A 16,082-nucleotide genomic window follows, 5' to 3' on the forward strand; every position below is an offset into this window, starting at 1 on the left:
ATTAATCAAACATAATCACATGGATTTGTTTTGTAGAAATGATGTGGAAACAACGTTTATTCAACCAGTGGGTTGCTTGTAAATGACCCCAGGAAAGGAAAACAAAGAACTCTTCATTGAGACAATGATAAACAGCAATCCGTGGGAGAGTTGTGGTGGATATTATAAAATAAGGATCTGCTGGAGTCACATATCTTTATAGTTTCCTGTTCCTGGGAGGGACTTTATTCATACAAGGATGCAGGTGCAAACTGGTTTGCAACAGAGGATGATACTCCCAAGAACAGGAGATTATAATAGGACAGTTTCACAAGGTTAGTCTGTGGTGGTTAGTTTCTGTATTACCAAATGAGGAGAGACAAAGTTCACACACCAATCAGAGTTATACTTAAAAACTTCACACACCAATCAGAGTTAAACTACATTTTTAATAATAAGATCTTTGCAATGACTTTCAACAATTCACTATTTCTAATGAACCGTTGAGAGTGGCAACACAATGGCTACTGAGATCTTTTATAGCAAAGATCCACTCCCTAGTCGACATAACAAACCACAGATATTAGGAACAGTTCACAAAGTGAGACTTTATAATGAGAAAGGAGTATCCCGTAGCCAGATAGCATTCGCTATATTTTATCATTCAGTTTGGTCCCTAAGACGAGGTTCTAATCTCTTTCCTGGTACTTCATAGCACAAAAACACCAACTCATCCAATGGCATAACTCAATTGTCAACTCTAGATACTCCCATCTCAAGTAAAACCCCTTCTTGACCCCACTCCTGGACAAGCTCACTGAGGGGAGTGAGCCTCTAGGTCATACACTATCCCAGGATAAGTGCAACATCAGAGAGGACATACAATGGTTCCAGACACTGCCATACACCTCCCCCCAATGCCAAAGGAGGGAGTGACTTGCGCACAGACATTGTGGAAACAAGTAATTGGTTCCCCATTAATCACACCATCCCTTTACATAGTTTAACAGATACATTCACATATGAAGACAATGTTCACTCCTGTCCTCTTCCCTTCCTGATATTCTGCATAGCACCAGGGACATGTGAAAGACAAGCCTGACTTCTCCCCTCTCTGGGCCCCAGGTGACTGAGCCCCAGCTGAGGGAAGAAGTGCAACTGCCAACACCAGAGTCCGAAGGGATACATTATAATAACAAGTATATCACCTCAGCATATTATGCAGATAAGAGATCTTAATTATCTATGTTACCCAACTAATTCTGATTCATCCACCACAAGTCACATACTCAGATATATGGACACATACAATTAACATTTTGCATTACAGAGTCTGTGAACATTTTCATTTCATTAAATCATCAGTGTGCCAACAATGTAAATGTACACAACGGAACAAATGCATCACATCCAAATGTCACTTGATTATCTGCAGTGCTGGAGGAATGACACCCAGATAAACACACACAGTGTCAGAGTTGAAAAAAGGACCATTTAAAACAGAAGGAATCTGACCTACTCTATATTCAATCTCCATATTAAATTCATGTTTAATATATTAAATTCATGTTTAATATGCAAATATAACATACAAATATATGTTTTAGTATACTTTGTACAATTCAAGTTCATATGGTAAAAACAGGTAATCATTATCAGTCAACAATATAAGACAGCAAGTCCCCTGTGTTTATTCTCTCGTGCCATTTCAGCTCCCCCAGCTGGTTGAAACACTTTCCACATTGGGAGCAGTGGTAAGGGTTCTCACCTGTGTGTATTCTCGTGTTCTTTCAGGTTCCCTAACTGGTTAAAACACTTTCCACACTGGGAGCAGCGGTAAGGCTTCTCCGCTGTGTGTATTCTCATGTTGTTTCAGGTTCCCTAACTTGTTAAAACACTTTCCACACTGGGAGCAGTGGTAAGGCTTCTCCCCTGTGTGTATTCCTTCATGCCGTTTTGGCTTCGCCGCCTCTCTGAAACCCTTTCCACATTGGGAGCAGTGTTAAGGCTTCTCCCGTGTGTGTATTCTCTCATGCCGTTTCAGATCCGCAGGCCGGCTGAAACCCTTTCCACACTGGGAGCAGTGGTAAGGCTTCTCCCCTGTGTGGATTCTCTCATGTCGTTTAAGTTCCGCAGGCCAGTTGCAACCCTTTCCACACTGGGAGCAATGGTAAGGCTTCTCACCTGTGTGTATTCTCTCGTGACGTTTCAGCTCCCCTGACCGGCTGAAAAACTTTCCACACTGGGAGCAGTGGTAAGGGTACTCACCTGTGTGGCTTCTCTCGTGTTCTTTCAGGTTCCCTAACTTGTTAAAACACTTTCCACACTGGGAGCTATGGTAAGGCTTCTCACCTGTGTGGCTTCTCTCGTGTTCTTTCAGGTTCCCTAACTTGTTAAAACACTTTCCACACTGGGAGCAGTGGTAAGGCTTCTCCCCTGTGTGTATTCTCTCATGTTGTTTCATGTTCCCTAACTTGTTAAAACACTTTCCACACTGGGAGCAGTTGTAAGGCTTCTCCCCTGTGTGTATTCTCTCATGGTTTTTCAGGCTCCCTAAATTGGTAAAACTCTTTCCGCACTGGGAGCAGTGGTAAGGCTTCTCCCCTGTGTGTATTCTCTCGTGCCGTTTCAGCTTCGCAGGCCAGTTAAAACACTTTCCACACTGGGAGCAGTTGTAAGGCTTCTCCCCTGTGTGTATTCTCTCATGGTTTTTCAGGTTCCCTAAATTGGTAAAACTCTTTCCGCACTGGGAGCAGAGGAAAGGCTTCTCCCCTGTGTGTATTCTCTCATGGTTTTTCAGGCTCCCTAAATTGGTAAAACTCTTTCCGCACTGGGAGCAGTGGTAAGGCTTCTCCCCTGTGTGTATCTCACCTGTGTGTATTCTCTCGTGTTCTTTCAGGTTCCCTAACTGGTTAAAACACTTTCCACACTGGGAGCAGTGGTAAGGCTTCTCCCCTGTGTGTATTCTCTCATGTTGTTTCATGTTCCCTAACTTGTTAAAACACTTTCCACACTGGGAGCAGTTGTAAGGCTTCTCCCCTGTGTGTATTCTCTCATGGTTTTTCAGGCTCCCTAAATTGGTAAAACTCTTTCCGCACTGGGAGCAGTGGTAAGGCTTCTCCCCTGTGTGTATTCTCTCGTGCCGTTTCAGCTTCGCAGGCCAGTTAAAACACTTTCCACACTGGGAGCAGTTGTAAGGCTTCTCCCCTGTGTGTATTCTCTCATGGTTTTTCAGGTTCCCTAAATTGGTAAAACTCTTTCCGCACTGGGAGCAGAGGAAAGGCTTCTCCCCTGTGTGTATTCTCTCATGGTTTTTCAGGCTCCCTAAATTGGTAAAACTCTTTCCGCACTGGGAGCAGTGGTAAGGCTTCTCCCCTGTGTGTATTCTCTCATGCCGTTTCAGCTTCGCAGGCCGGTTAAAACACTTTCCACACTGGGAGCAGTGGCAAGGCTTCTCCCCTGTGTGGATTCTCTCATGTTTTTTCAGGTGTGCTATAAATTTAAAACACTTTCCACACTGGGGGCAGTGGTAAGGCTTCTCCCCTGTGTGGAATCTCTCATGTTTTTTCAGGTGTGCTATACATTTAAAACCCTTTCCACACTGGGGGCAGTGGTAAGGCTTCTCCTCTGTGTATTTTCCTTCATGCCGTTTTAGCTTCGCCGCCTCGCTGAAACCCTTTCCACATTGGGAGCAGTGGTAAGGCTTCTCCCGTGTGTGTCTTCTCTCATGCCGTTTCAGGTCCCATAACCGGTTACAACCCTTTCTACAGTGGGAGCACTGGTGTCGTCTTGCTGGTTTGGACGTCCCTGGCTCTGGTCTTTCTCCTGCCAAAGACAGTTTAAAAAAAAAAAAAGAGACCTGAATGAAACCTCCACATGATAAAACAACCTTGCTACGAGGGTAAATCCTGAATCAGATCTCTCAATAACCTGAGGCCATTTAACAATCTTTGTGTGATTTTAAAACAAATGTTGTAGAGCATCCTGGTAATTACTGATATGTTTACATTACTTATTTTATTCATCCTGTTTTACAAGTCAGAACACAAAAAACTAAACCGTTCTTGGACACTCAAGACACAGACGTCGCTTAATTCCAATCGAGCAGGTGGTTCTAAATACACTGCTCAAAAAAATAAAGGGAACACTTAAACAACACAATGTAACTCCAAGTCAATCACACTTCTGTGAAATCAAACTGTCCACTTAGAAGCAACACTGATTGACAATAAATTTCACATGCTGTTGTGCAAATGGAATAGACAAAAGGTGGAAATTATAGGCAATTAGCAAGACACCCCCCAAAACAGGAGTGATTCTGCAGGTGGTGACCACAGACCACTTCTCAGTTCCTATGCTTCCTGGCTGATGTTTTGGTCACTTTTGAATGCTGGCGGTGCTCTCACTCTAGTGGTAGCATGAGACGGAGTCTAGAACCCACACAAGTGACTCAGGTAGTGCAGCTCATCCAGGATGGCACATCAATGCGAGCTTTGGCAAGAAGGTTTGCTGTGTATGTCAGCGTAGTGTCCAGAGTACGGCCTTCTCCACGTCTCCTGATGTACTGGCCTGTCTCCTGGTAGCGCCTCCATGCTCTGGACACTACGCTGACAGACAGGACGGACAGCGTATCGTCCTCGCAGTGGCAGACCACGTGTAACAACACCTGCACAGGATTGGTACATCCTAACATCACACCTACAGGTACAGAATGGCAACAACAACTGCCCAAGTTACACCAGGAACGCACAATCCCTACATTGGTGCTCAGACTAGAGGTCGACCGATTATGATTTTTCAACGCCGATACCGATTATTGGAGGACCAAAAAAAGCTGATACCGATTAATCGGCCGATTATTTTAATTTTATTTGTAATAATGAAAATTACAACAATACTGAATGAACACTTATTTTAACTTAATATAATACATCAATAAAATCTATAAATAATGAAACGTGTTCAATTTGGTTTAAATTATGCAAAAACAAAGTGTTGGAGAAGTAAGTAAAAGTGCAATATGTGCTATGTAAGAAAGATAACATTTCAGTTCCTTGCTCAGAACATGAGAACATATGAAAGCTGGTGGTTCCTTTTAACATGAGTCTTCAATATTCCCAGGTAAGAAGTTTTAGGTCGTAGTTATTATAGGAATTATAGGACTATTTCCCTCTATACCATTTGTATTTCATTAACCTTTGACTATTGGATGTTCTTATAGGCACTTTAGTATTGCAAGTGTAACAGTATAGCTTCCGTCCCTCTCCTTGCTCCTCCCTGGGCTCGAACCAGCAACACAACGACAACAGCCACCATTGAAGCAGCGCTACCCATGCAGAGCAAGGGGAACAACTACTAGAAGGCTCAGAGCGAGTGACGTTTGAAACGCTATTAGCGCGCGCTAACTAGCTAGCCATTTCTCTTCGGTTACACCAGCCTCATCTCGGGAGTTGATAGGCTTGAAGTCATAAACAGCGCAATGCTTGACGCACAACAAAGAGCAGCTGGCAAAACGCACAAAAGTGCTTTTTGAATGAATGTTTACGCGCCTGCTTCTGCCTACCACCGTTCAGTCAGAAACGTAGATACTTGTATGCTCAGTCAGATTATATGCAACGCAGGACACGCTTGATAATACCTAGTAATATCATCAACCATGTGTAGTTAACTAGTGGTTATGATTGATTGTTTTTTATAAGATAAGTTTAATGCTAGCTAGCAACTTACCTTGGCTTACTGCATTTGCGTAACAGGCAGTCTCCTTGTGGAGTGGAACGAGATAGAGGCAGGTCGTTATTGCGTTGGACAAGTTAACTGTAATGTTGCTAGATTGGAATCCCCGGGCTGACAAGGTAAAACTCCGTCGTTCTGTCCCTGAACAAGACAGTTAACCCACTGTTCCTAGGCCGTCATTGAAAATAAGAATTTGTTCTTAAAACTTCTTATGGCTGCAGGGGGCGTATTGAAAAACTAGAAAATATGTGCACATTTTCAAACGGCCTCTTAATCAATTTTTGCTCTTACAATATGCACATATTTACTACTATTGGATAGAAAACAGTCTCTAGTTTCTAAAAACGTTTGAATTATTTCTCTAAGTGGAACAGAACTATTTTTACAGCCCATTTCCTATCCGGAATTGAGATTACCAAATGCGAGGTCTCTCTTTAAGAGCTTGTCTATAAAAGGTCATGTCACTTAGGACTGTAGAAACACGTCATACGCCTTCCTCTGGGTGTCATGCGGAAGTGAGAGCAGAAAGGAGTTGAATATCTCGTCCAGGGACTGAACACAACATCTTGGAGTGAGACCTGCGCACATAATCTTTTTTTCTGGTCACGAAGTAGAACGTGGACTCGACTCCTGCACGACGCTCGTTAAAGGTGAATATGATCTCTGGCTTCGATATTATTTGATACATGTCACAAAATCATCCTAAAGTATGTTTTTTCAATATAGTTTAATTATATTATTGAAATTTATTCTGGACTTTAGACGTGATGCGACGCAAGAATTGTTTGAAGAAAGAGAGGTTAGCGCCGCACGGCCAGTGTGCTTGCTAATTCAAGAGGGAAATAGTTTGTTCTGGATCCCAAACAAAGACTGTACTGGACAATGGACCCCTTTACAACATTCTGATGGAATATCAACAAAGATAAGGACCCAATTTGGATGCTTTTTCATATATCTGTTGAACTGTGCTATGCTACCTTTTGACTAGAATCAATGCTGCCGTGTGCTAGCTAATGTAGTAAGCTAATATAACGATATATTGTGTTTTCGCTGTAAAACACTTCAAAAATCGGAAATATTGGCTATATTCACACGATCTTTGTCTTTCATTAGCTATCCACCATATATTTTTCTGAAATGTTTTATGATGTATAATTAGTTGTTGACGTTGGTGTCTGTATTTTCTCTGGCTACTCCCGTGCGATTTCAGACTGTAGATATGATGGGAGCAGTAATGTAAAACTGATTTATAACTAAAATATGCAATTTTTTTTAACAAAACATAGATTTATTGTGTAACATGTTATAGGACTGTCATCTGAGGTAGTTTTTTCTAGGTTATTTAGGTTGGTTCTAGGTTAGTTAGGTTGGCTTGTGCATGCTACTTGCATCCTACTTGTGCTGTGAAAAATGTCTGTCCTCTTTTTTATTTGGTGGTGAGCTAACATAAATATATGTGGTGTTTTCTCTGTAAAACATTAAAAAAATCGGACATGTTGGCTGGATTGACAAGATGTTTATCTTTCAAATGCTGTATTGGACTTGTTAATGTGTGATAGTTAAATATTTAAAAAAAAATAGATTTTGAATTTCGCGCCCTGCACTTGAGCTGGATGTTGTCATAGGTGTACCGGCGTCGGGCTGCAGCCAGAACAGGTTAACCCTTTCAGGCGTGAGTTCCAAATATCTCTAACGGTCGCCCCAGCGTGAGTTTTTTTATGCACGTGATGTTAGAATGTTCTCTCCATTCCAGAATGTGATTGATACGTAACAGTACATTTTATCCGCGCTGCCCTCAAACCAAAGCACGCAGCCTGTTTATATTTATAGGCCGTTTCAACTTCAATTTCAAATTATTTTCTAACAAGTTTTTATTTTCTAAAAACAGTTTGAATTTAGGTGTGTTCCGCCTCCTCATTCATTCACATAAAAATAGTAATTTTTACTTTTGCGGACAATTACATTTTTGGGACATTTCCGACACGGACAAAATTCCCCCAAGCACTTCCCAATTGTTTGTGCAGTTCACGTCTGCAGACATTTGCTCATCTCCCGTCAGAACATGATCTGCACACGTGTTCACATTTTCTATCTGTTGCGCTCATTGCAGTCATTGTTTTCGTTAATAATCATAACTTTGGAAATGTGTGCGTTTCTATCAAAGTAAGTGCATTATTACGTTGTAATAGTTTCTGTATGTTGTTTCTTTTGTAGCGTACTGTATGTATGGAGCATAATATATTTGTGCATATTCTTTATAACCGCGGACACGTGAGGTAACGTTACTCATTTTATAACCTTTATGGTGTTATAGTCAATCGTGTTTATGTAGCTACATTATTCTATTAGCTCTGTAAAACAATGCTAATTGCGTCAGAGAAGTACTATCTTGTGTTGTATTTTGAAGCTACATGGCCTTATGACTCCCAAGTGACGCAGCGGTCAAAGGCACAGCACATCAGTGCTACAGGCGTCACTACAGACTCCCTGGTTCAAATCCTGGCCGCGTTTCTATCAAAGTAAGTGCCTTATTACGTTATAATAGTTTCTGCTGTAGCTCACTGTATGTATAGATCATAATATATTCCTTATAACCGCGGACACGTGAGGTAACATTACACATTTTATAACCTTTATGGTGTTATAGTCAATCGTGCTTATGTAGCTACATTATTCTATTAGCTCTGTAAAACAGTGCTAGTTGCGTCAGAGAACTATTAGCTTGTGTTGTATTTTGAAGCTACCCTAACCTTATGACTCCCGAGTGACGCAGCGGTCTATGGCACTGCATCTCAGTGCTAGAGGCGTCACTACAGACACCCTGGTTCAAATCCAGGCTGTATCACAACTGGCTGTGATTGGGAGTCCCATAGGACAGTGCACGATTGGCCCAGCGTTGTCCGAGTTTTGGCCAGTGTAGGCCATCATTGTAAATAATAATTTGTTTTTAAATTACTTGCCTAGTTAAATAAATAAAAAATATGACCATGGTTTGTTTATTTGGTCTATTCAGCATAGCTCTGTTCTGCCCTGCCTTGCCCCCCTGTGGAGCTCAAAAGTTAGTTTCTTAATGCAATAAACTATTTTTTATAGCAGTGTTTATTATGTTACTTCTTTGTAGTATTGTTTTATTGCTATATCCTTATATTGTATTCTAATTAATAATTCCTCTTTCTTCTGTACTTTCAGGAACCACAAACATTATTTGCCAATATCATTACTGGAGCTGGACATCTTTGGAGCAGAAGAATGAGGACAGCTTTTGTATGCCAACGTACACTCCTTAACAGTCTTACTGGATGAAAAGACAGCAAGAAAACACATATGCCAATATGTAATAGTCGTCTATTTTATTGCAGTATTGGTAGTTGGTTCGACAACTTGTTATACTAGAGGACAAAAAACTGAAAATGCATAACCCATATTGAATATTCATGCAGTGACTGAACAACAACTGCATTTCCACCCCCCCCACACACACCTCTGAAGGCATAGTATCATGGCAGTCAGTCACTTATTGCTGCAGATGTGCTCAATAATGCTTGAGCATGTGATACTCCTCAAAGCATGGTGAAATACATAGAGGTGTATCACAAGCTAAACACATGTATTTTGTCATCTTCCTCTCATTAGGTTCTCTCTGTATTTTTGGTAGGTAATTACTTTACCTAAGAGGGAGTGGGGAGGATGAAGAAAGTTAGAGGATGATGAGGCAGTGAGTAGGTGGGTGAGATATTGTCACTATAATTGCATAATGGATTTGGATGTGAACTGTACATCCAATTCCAAAAATAGCTTGTTCAGTAATCATCTCACCTGTTAGTTGGCGGTGAACTATGCTGCCATTGAGGGCAGCAGTGTCCATCAGATGGAAAAATATCTTCTTATACCACTTGGTTGTTTTCCGAGTGCATTCCACAAAGCTGTTTATCATGTCTGCCTTATCCACTGCCCCCATTTTGAGGTTATAGTCGAGCACACAATCTGGTTTGATCTTTCTCTCTCCAGTCAGGTGATCCACATTCCCTGTGGCCGACATGGTTGCTGTATGGACAGTGGAGAGGACATGGACATCTCTTTTGTCATGCCACTTTACTGCCAGCTGTTGACCATTCTCCTGGAAGTCCAACTCCCCTCTCTGCTTCTTCCTGCATCTGAATCCTGGCATCCCCTTCCTGTTCCACCTGACTATAGGCCACAGGCCCCTTCCTGTTCCACCTGACTATAGGCCACAAGCCCCTTCCTGTTCCACCTGACTATAGGCCACAGGCCCCTGTGCTGTTCCACCTGACTATAGGCCACAGGCCCCTTCCTGTTCCACCTGACTATAGGCCACAGGCCCCTGTGCTGTTCCACCTGACTATAGGCCACAGGCCCCTTCCTGTTCCACCTGACTGTAGGCCACAGGCCCCTTCCTGTTCCACCTGACTGTAGGCCACAGGCCCCTTCCTGTTCCACCTGACTGTAGGCCACAGGCCCCTGTGCTGTTCCACCTGACTATAGGTCACAGGCCCCTTCCTGTTCCACCTGACTGTAGGCCACAGGCCCCTTTCTGTTCCACCTGACTATAGGCCACAGGCCCCTTCCTGTTCCACCTGACTATAGGCCACAGGCCCCTGTGCTGTTCCACCTGACTATAGGCCACAGGCCCCTTCCTGTTCCACCTGACTGTAGGCCACAGGCCCCTTCCTGTTCCACCTGACTATAGGCCACAGGCCCCTTCCTGTTCCACCTGACTATAGGCCACAGGCCCCTGTGCTGTTCCACCTGACTATAGGCCACAGGCCCCTTCCTGTTCCACCTGACTATAGGCCACAGGCCCCTTCCTGTTCCACCAGACTGTAGGCCACAGGCCCCTTCCTGTTCCACCTGACTATAGGCCACAGGCCCATTCCTGTTCCACCTGACTATAGGCCACAGGCCCCTGTGCTGTTCCACCTGACTATAGGCCACAGGCCCCTTCCTGTTCCACCTGACTGTAGGCCACAGGCCCCTTCCTGTTCCACCTGACTGTAGGCCACAAGCCCCTTCCTGTTCCACCTGACTATAGGCCACAGGCCCCTTCCTGTTCCACCTGACTATAGGTCACAGGCCCCTTCCTGTTCCACCTGACTATAGGCCACAAGCCCCTTCCTGTTCCACCTGACTATAGGCCACAGGCCCCTGTGCTGTTCCACCTGACTATAGGCCACAGGCCCCTTCCTGTTCCACCTGACTATAGGCCACAGGCCCCTGTGCTGTTCCACCTGACTATAGGCCACAGGCCCCTTCCTGTTCCACCTGACTATAGGCCACAGGCCCCTTCCTGTTCCACCTGACTGTAGGCCACAGGCCCCTTCCTGTTCCACCTGACTGTAGGCCACAGGCCCCTGTGCTGTTCCACCTGACTGTAGGCCACAAGCCCCTTCCTGTTCCACCTGACTATAGGCCACAGGCCCCTTCCTGTTCCACCTGACTGTAGGCCACAAGCCCCTTCCTGTTCCACCTGACTATAGGCCACAGGCCCCTTCCTGTTCCACCTGACTATAGGTCACAGGCCCCTTCCTGTTCCACCTGACTATAGGCCACAAGCCCCTTCCTGTTCCACCTGACTATAGGCCACAGGCCCCTGTGCTGTTCCACCTGACTATAGGCCACAGGCCCCTTCCTGTTCCACCTGACTATAGGCCACAGGCCCCTGTGCTGTTCCACCTGACTATAGGCCACAGGCCCCTTCCTGTTCCACCTGACTATAGGCCACAGGCCCCTTCCTGTTCCACCTGACTGTAGGCCACAGGCCCCTTCCTGTTCCACCTGACTGTAGGCCACAGGCCCCTGTGCTGTTCCACCTGACTGTAGGTCACAGGCCCCTTCCTGTTCCACCTGACTGTAGGCCACAGGCCCCTTCCTGTTCCACCTGACTGTAGGCCACAGGCCCCTTCCTGTTCCACCTGACTATAGGCCACAGGCCCCTGTGCTGTTCCACCTGACTATAGGCCACAGGCCCCTGTGCTGTTCCACCTGACTATAGGCCACAGGCCCCTGTGCTGTTCCACCTGACTATAGGCCACAGGCCCTTTTGCTGTTCCACCTGACTATAGGCCACAGGCCCCTGTGCTGTTCCACCTGACTATAGGCCACAGGCCCTGTGCTGTTCCACCTGACTATAGGCCACAGGCCCCTTCCTGTTCCACCTGACTGTAGGCCACAGGCCCCTTCCTGTTCCACCTGACTGTAGGCCACAGGCCCCTTCCTGTTCCACCTGACTGTAGGCCACAGGCCCCTTCCTGTTCCACCTGACTGTAGGCCACAGGCCCCTTCCTGTTCCACCTGACTGTAGGCCACAGGCCCCTTCCTGTTCCACCTGACTGTAGGCCACAGGCCCCTTCCTGTTCCACCTGACTGTAGGCCACAGGCCCCTTCCTGTTCCACCTGACTGTAGGCCACAGGCCCCTTCCTGTTCCACCTGACTGTAGGCCACAGGCCCCTTCCTGTTCCACCTGACTGTAGGCCACAGGCCCCTTCCTGTTCCACCTGACTATAGGCCACAGGCCCCTGTGCTGTTCCACCTGACTATAGGCCACAGGCCCCTGTGCTGTTCCACCTGACTATAGGCCACAGGCCCCTGTGCTGTTCCACCTGACTATAGGCCACAGGCCCCTGTGCTGTTCCACCTGACTATAGGCCACAGGCCCCTTCCTGTTCCACCTGACTATAGGCCACAGGCCCCTTTGCTGTTCCACCTGACTATAGGCCACAGGCCCCTGTGCTGTTCCACCTGACTATAGGCCAGAGGCCCCTGTGCTGTTCCACCTGACTATAGGCCACAGGCCCCTGTGCTGTTCCACCTGACTATAGGCCACAGGCCCCTGTGCTGTTCCACCTGACTATAGGCCACAGGCCCCTGTGCTGTTCCACCTGACTATAGGCCACAGGCCCCTGTGCTGTTCCACCTGACTATAGGCCACAGGCCCCTGTGCTGTTCCACCTGACTATAGGCCACAGGCCCCTTCCTGTTCCACTTGACTATAGGCCACAGGCCCCTTCCTGTTCCACCTGACTATAGGCCACAGGCCCCTGTACTGTTCCACCTGACTATAGGCCACAGGCCCCTGTGCTGTTCCACCTGACTATAGGCCACAGGCCCCTGTGCTGTTCCACCTGACTATAGGCCACAGGCCCCTGTGCTGTTCCACCTGACTATAGGCCACAGGCCCCTGTGCTGTTCCACCTGACTATAGGCCACAGGCCCCTGTGCTGTTCCACCTGACTATAGGCCACAGGCCCCTGTGCTGTTCCACCTGACTATAGGCCACAGGCCCCTGTGCTGTTCCACCTGACTATAGGCCACAGGCCCCTGTGCTGTTCCACCTGACTATAGGCCACAGGCCCCTGTGCTGTTCCACCTGACTATAGGCCACAGGCCCCTGTGCTGTTCCACCTGACTATAGGCCACAGGCCCCTGTGCTGTTCCACCTGACTATAGGCCACAGGCCCCTGTGCTGTTCCACCTGACTATAGGCCACAGGCCCCTGTGCTGTTCCACCTGACTATAGGCCACAGGCCCCTTTGCTGTTCCACCTGACTATAGGCCACAGGCCCCTTTGCTGTTCCACCTGACTATAGGCCACAGGCCCCTGTGCTGTTCCACCTGACTATAGGCCAGAGGCCCCTGTGCTGTTCATCCTGACTATAGGCCAGAGGCCCCTGTGCTGTTCCACCTGACTATAGGCCACAGGCCCCTGTGCTGTTCCACCTGACTATAGGCCACAGGCCCCTGTCCTGTTCCACCTGACTGTAGGCCACAGGCCCCTGTGCTGTTCCACCTGACTGTAGGCCACAGGCCCCTTCCTGTTCCACCTGACTATAGGCCACAGGCCCCTGTGCTGTTCCACCTGACTATAGGCCACAGGCCCTTGTGCTGTTCCACCTGACTATAGGCCACAGGCCCCTTCCTGTTCCACCTGACTATAGGCCACAGGCCCATTCCTGTTCCACCTGACTATAGGCCACAGGCCCCTGTGCTGTTCCACCTGACTATAGGCCACAGGCCCCTTCCTGTTCCACCTGACTGTAGGCCACAGGCCCCTTCCTGTTCCACCTGACTGTAGGCCACAAGCCCCTTCCTGTTCCACCTGACTATAGGCCACAGGCCCCTTCCTGTTCCACCTGACTATAGGTCACAGGCCCCTTCCTGTTCCACCTGACTATAGGCCACAAGCCCCTTCCTGTTCCACCTGACTATAGGCCACAGGCCCCTGTGCTGTTCCACCTGACTATAGGCCACAGGCCCCTTCCTGTTCCACCTGACTATAGGCCACAGGCCCCTGTGCTGTTCCACCTGACTATAGGCCACAGGCCCCTTCCTGTTCCACCTGACTATAGGCCACAGGCCCCTTCCTGTTCCACCTGACTGTAGGCCACAGGCCCCTTCCTGTTCCACCTGACTGTAGGCCACAGGCCCCTGTGCTGTTCCACCTGACTATAGGTCACAGGCCCCTTCCTGTTCCACCTGACTGTAGGCCACAGGTCCCTTCCTGTTCCACCTGACTGTAGGCCACAGGCCCCTTCCTGTTCCACCTGACTATAGGCCACAGGCCCCTGTGCTGTTCCACCTGACTATAGGCCACAGGCCCCTGTGCTGTTCCACCTGACTATAGGCCACAGGCCCCTGTGCTGTTCCACCTGACTATAGGCCACAGGCCCTTTTGCTGTTCCACCTGACTATAGGCCACAGGCCCCTGTGCTGTTCCACCTGACTATAGGCCACAGGCCCTGTGCTGTTCCACCTGACTATAGGCCACAGGCCCCTTCCTGTTCCACCTGACTGTAGGCCACAGGCCCCTTCCTGTTCCACCTGACTGTAGGCCACAGGCCCCTTCCTGTTCCACCTGACTGTAGGCCACAGGCCCCTTCCTGTTCCACCTGACTGTAGGCCACAGGCCCCTTCCTGTTCCACCTGACTGTAGGCCACAGGCCCCTTCCTGTTCCACCTGACTGTAGGCCACAGGCCCCTTCCTGTTCCACCTGACTGTAGGCCACAGGCCCCTTCCTGTTCCACCTGACTGTAGGCCACAGGCCCCTTCCTGTTCCACCTGACTGTAGGCCACAGGCCCCTTCCTGTTCCACCTGACTGTAGGCCACAGGCCCCTTCCTGTTCCACCTGACTGTAGGCCACAGGCCCCTTCCTGTTCCACCTGACTATAGGCCACAGGCCCCTGTGCTGTTCCACCTGACTATAGGCCACAGGCCCCTGTGCTGTTCCACCTGACTATAGGCCACAGGCCCCTGTGCTGTTCCACCTGACTATAGGCCACAGGCCCCTGTCCTGTTCCACCTGACTATAGGCCACAGGCCCCTTCCTGTTCCACCTGACTATAGGCCACAGGCCCCTTTGCTGTTCCACCTGACTATAGGCCACAGGCCCCTGTGCTGTTCCACCTGACTATAGGCCAGAGGCCCCTGTGCTGTTCCACCTGACTATAGGCCACAGGCCCCTGTGCTGTTCCACCTGACTATAGGCCACAGGCCCCTGTGCTGTTCCACCTGACTATAGGCCACAGGCCCCTGTGCTGTTCCACCTGACTATAGGCCACAGGCCCCTGTGCTGTTCCACCTGACTATAGGCCACAGGCCCCTGTGCTGTTCCACCTGACTATAGGCCACAGGCCCCTTCCTGTTCCACTTGACTATAGGCCACAGGCCCCTTCCTGTTCCACCTGACTATAGGCCACAGGCCCCTGTACTGTTCCACCTGACTATAGGCCACAGGCCCCTGTGCTGTTCCACCTGACTATAGGCCACAGGCCCCTGTGCTGTTCCACCTGACTATAGGCCACAGGCCCCTGTGCTGTTCCACCTGACTATAGGCCACAGGCCCCTGTGCTGTTCCACCTGACTATAGGCCACAGGCCCCTGTGCTGTTCCACCTGACTATAGGCCACAGGCCCCTGTGCTGTTCCACCTGACTATAGGCCACAGGCCCCTGTGCTGTTCCACCTGACTATAGGCCACAGGCCCCTGTGCTGTTCCACCTGACTATAGGCCACAGGCCCCTGTGCTGTTCCACCTGACTATAGGCCACAGGCCCCTGTGCTGTTCCACCTGACTATAGGCCACAGGCCCCTGTGCTGTTCCACCTGACTATAGGCCACAGGCCCCTGTGCTGTTCCACCTGACTATAGGCCACAGGCCCCTGTGCTGTTCCACCTGACTATAGGCCACAGGCCCCTGTGCTGTTCCACCTGACTATAGGCCACAGGCCCCTGTGCTGTTCCACCTGACTATAGGCCACAGGCCCCTGTGCTGTTCCACCTGACTATAGGCCACAGGCCCCTTTGCTGTTCCACCTGACTATAGGCCACAGGCCCCTTTGCTGTTCCACCTGACTA

The 16,082-nt window shown here is 48.5% G+C and overlaps 2 protein-coding genes across 4 annotated transcripts in view; both read right to left on the reverse strand.

Annotated features, from left to right (window-relative positions):
* Nucleotides 1–16,082, reverse strand: part of LOC139547168 (zinc finger protein 32-like) — a 304,099-nt gene that overhangs the window by 174,365 nt on the left and 113,652 nt on the right. The gene's annotated exons all lie outside the window — the stretch shown is intronic.
* Nucleotides 1–16,082, reverse strand: part of LOC139552067 (zinc finger protein 721-like) — a 69,187-nt gene that overhangs the window by 35,425 nt on the left and 17,680 nt on the right. The window contains 1 exon segment of the mRNA XM_071363461.1: nt 1,790–3,804. Within this exon segment, the coding sequence (XP_071219562.1) occupies nt 1,790–3,804 (2,015 nt within the window).

Source organism: Salvelinus alpinus, chromosome 2 (genome assembly GCF_045679555.1).
Source record: "Salvelinus alpinus chromosome 2, SLU_Salpinus.1, whole genome shotgun sequence".
NCBI classification, from domain to species: Eukaryota; Metazoa; Chordata; class Actinopteri; order Salmoniformes; family Salmonidae; genus Salvelinus; species Salvelinus alpinus.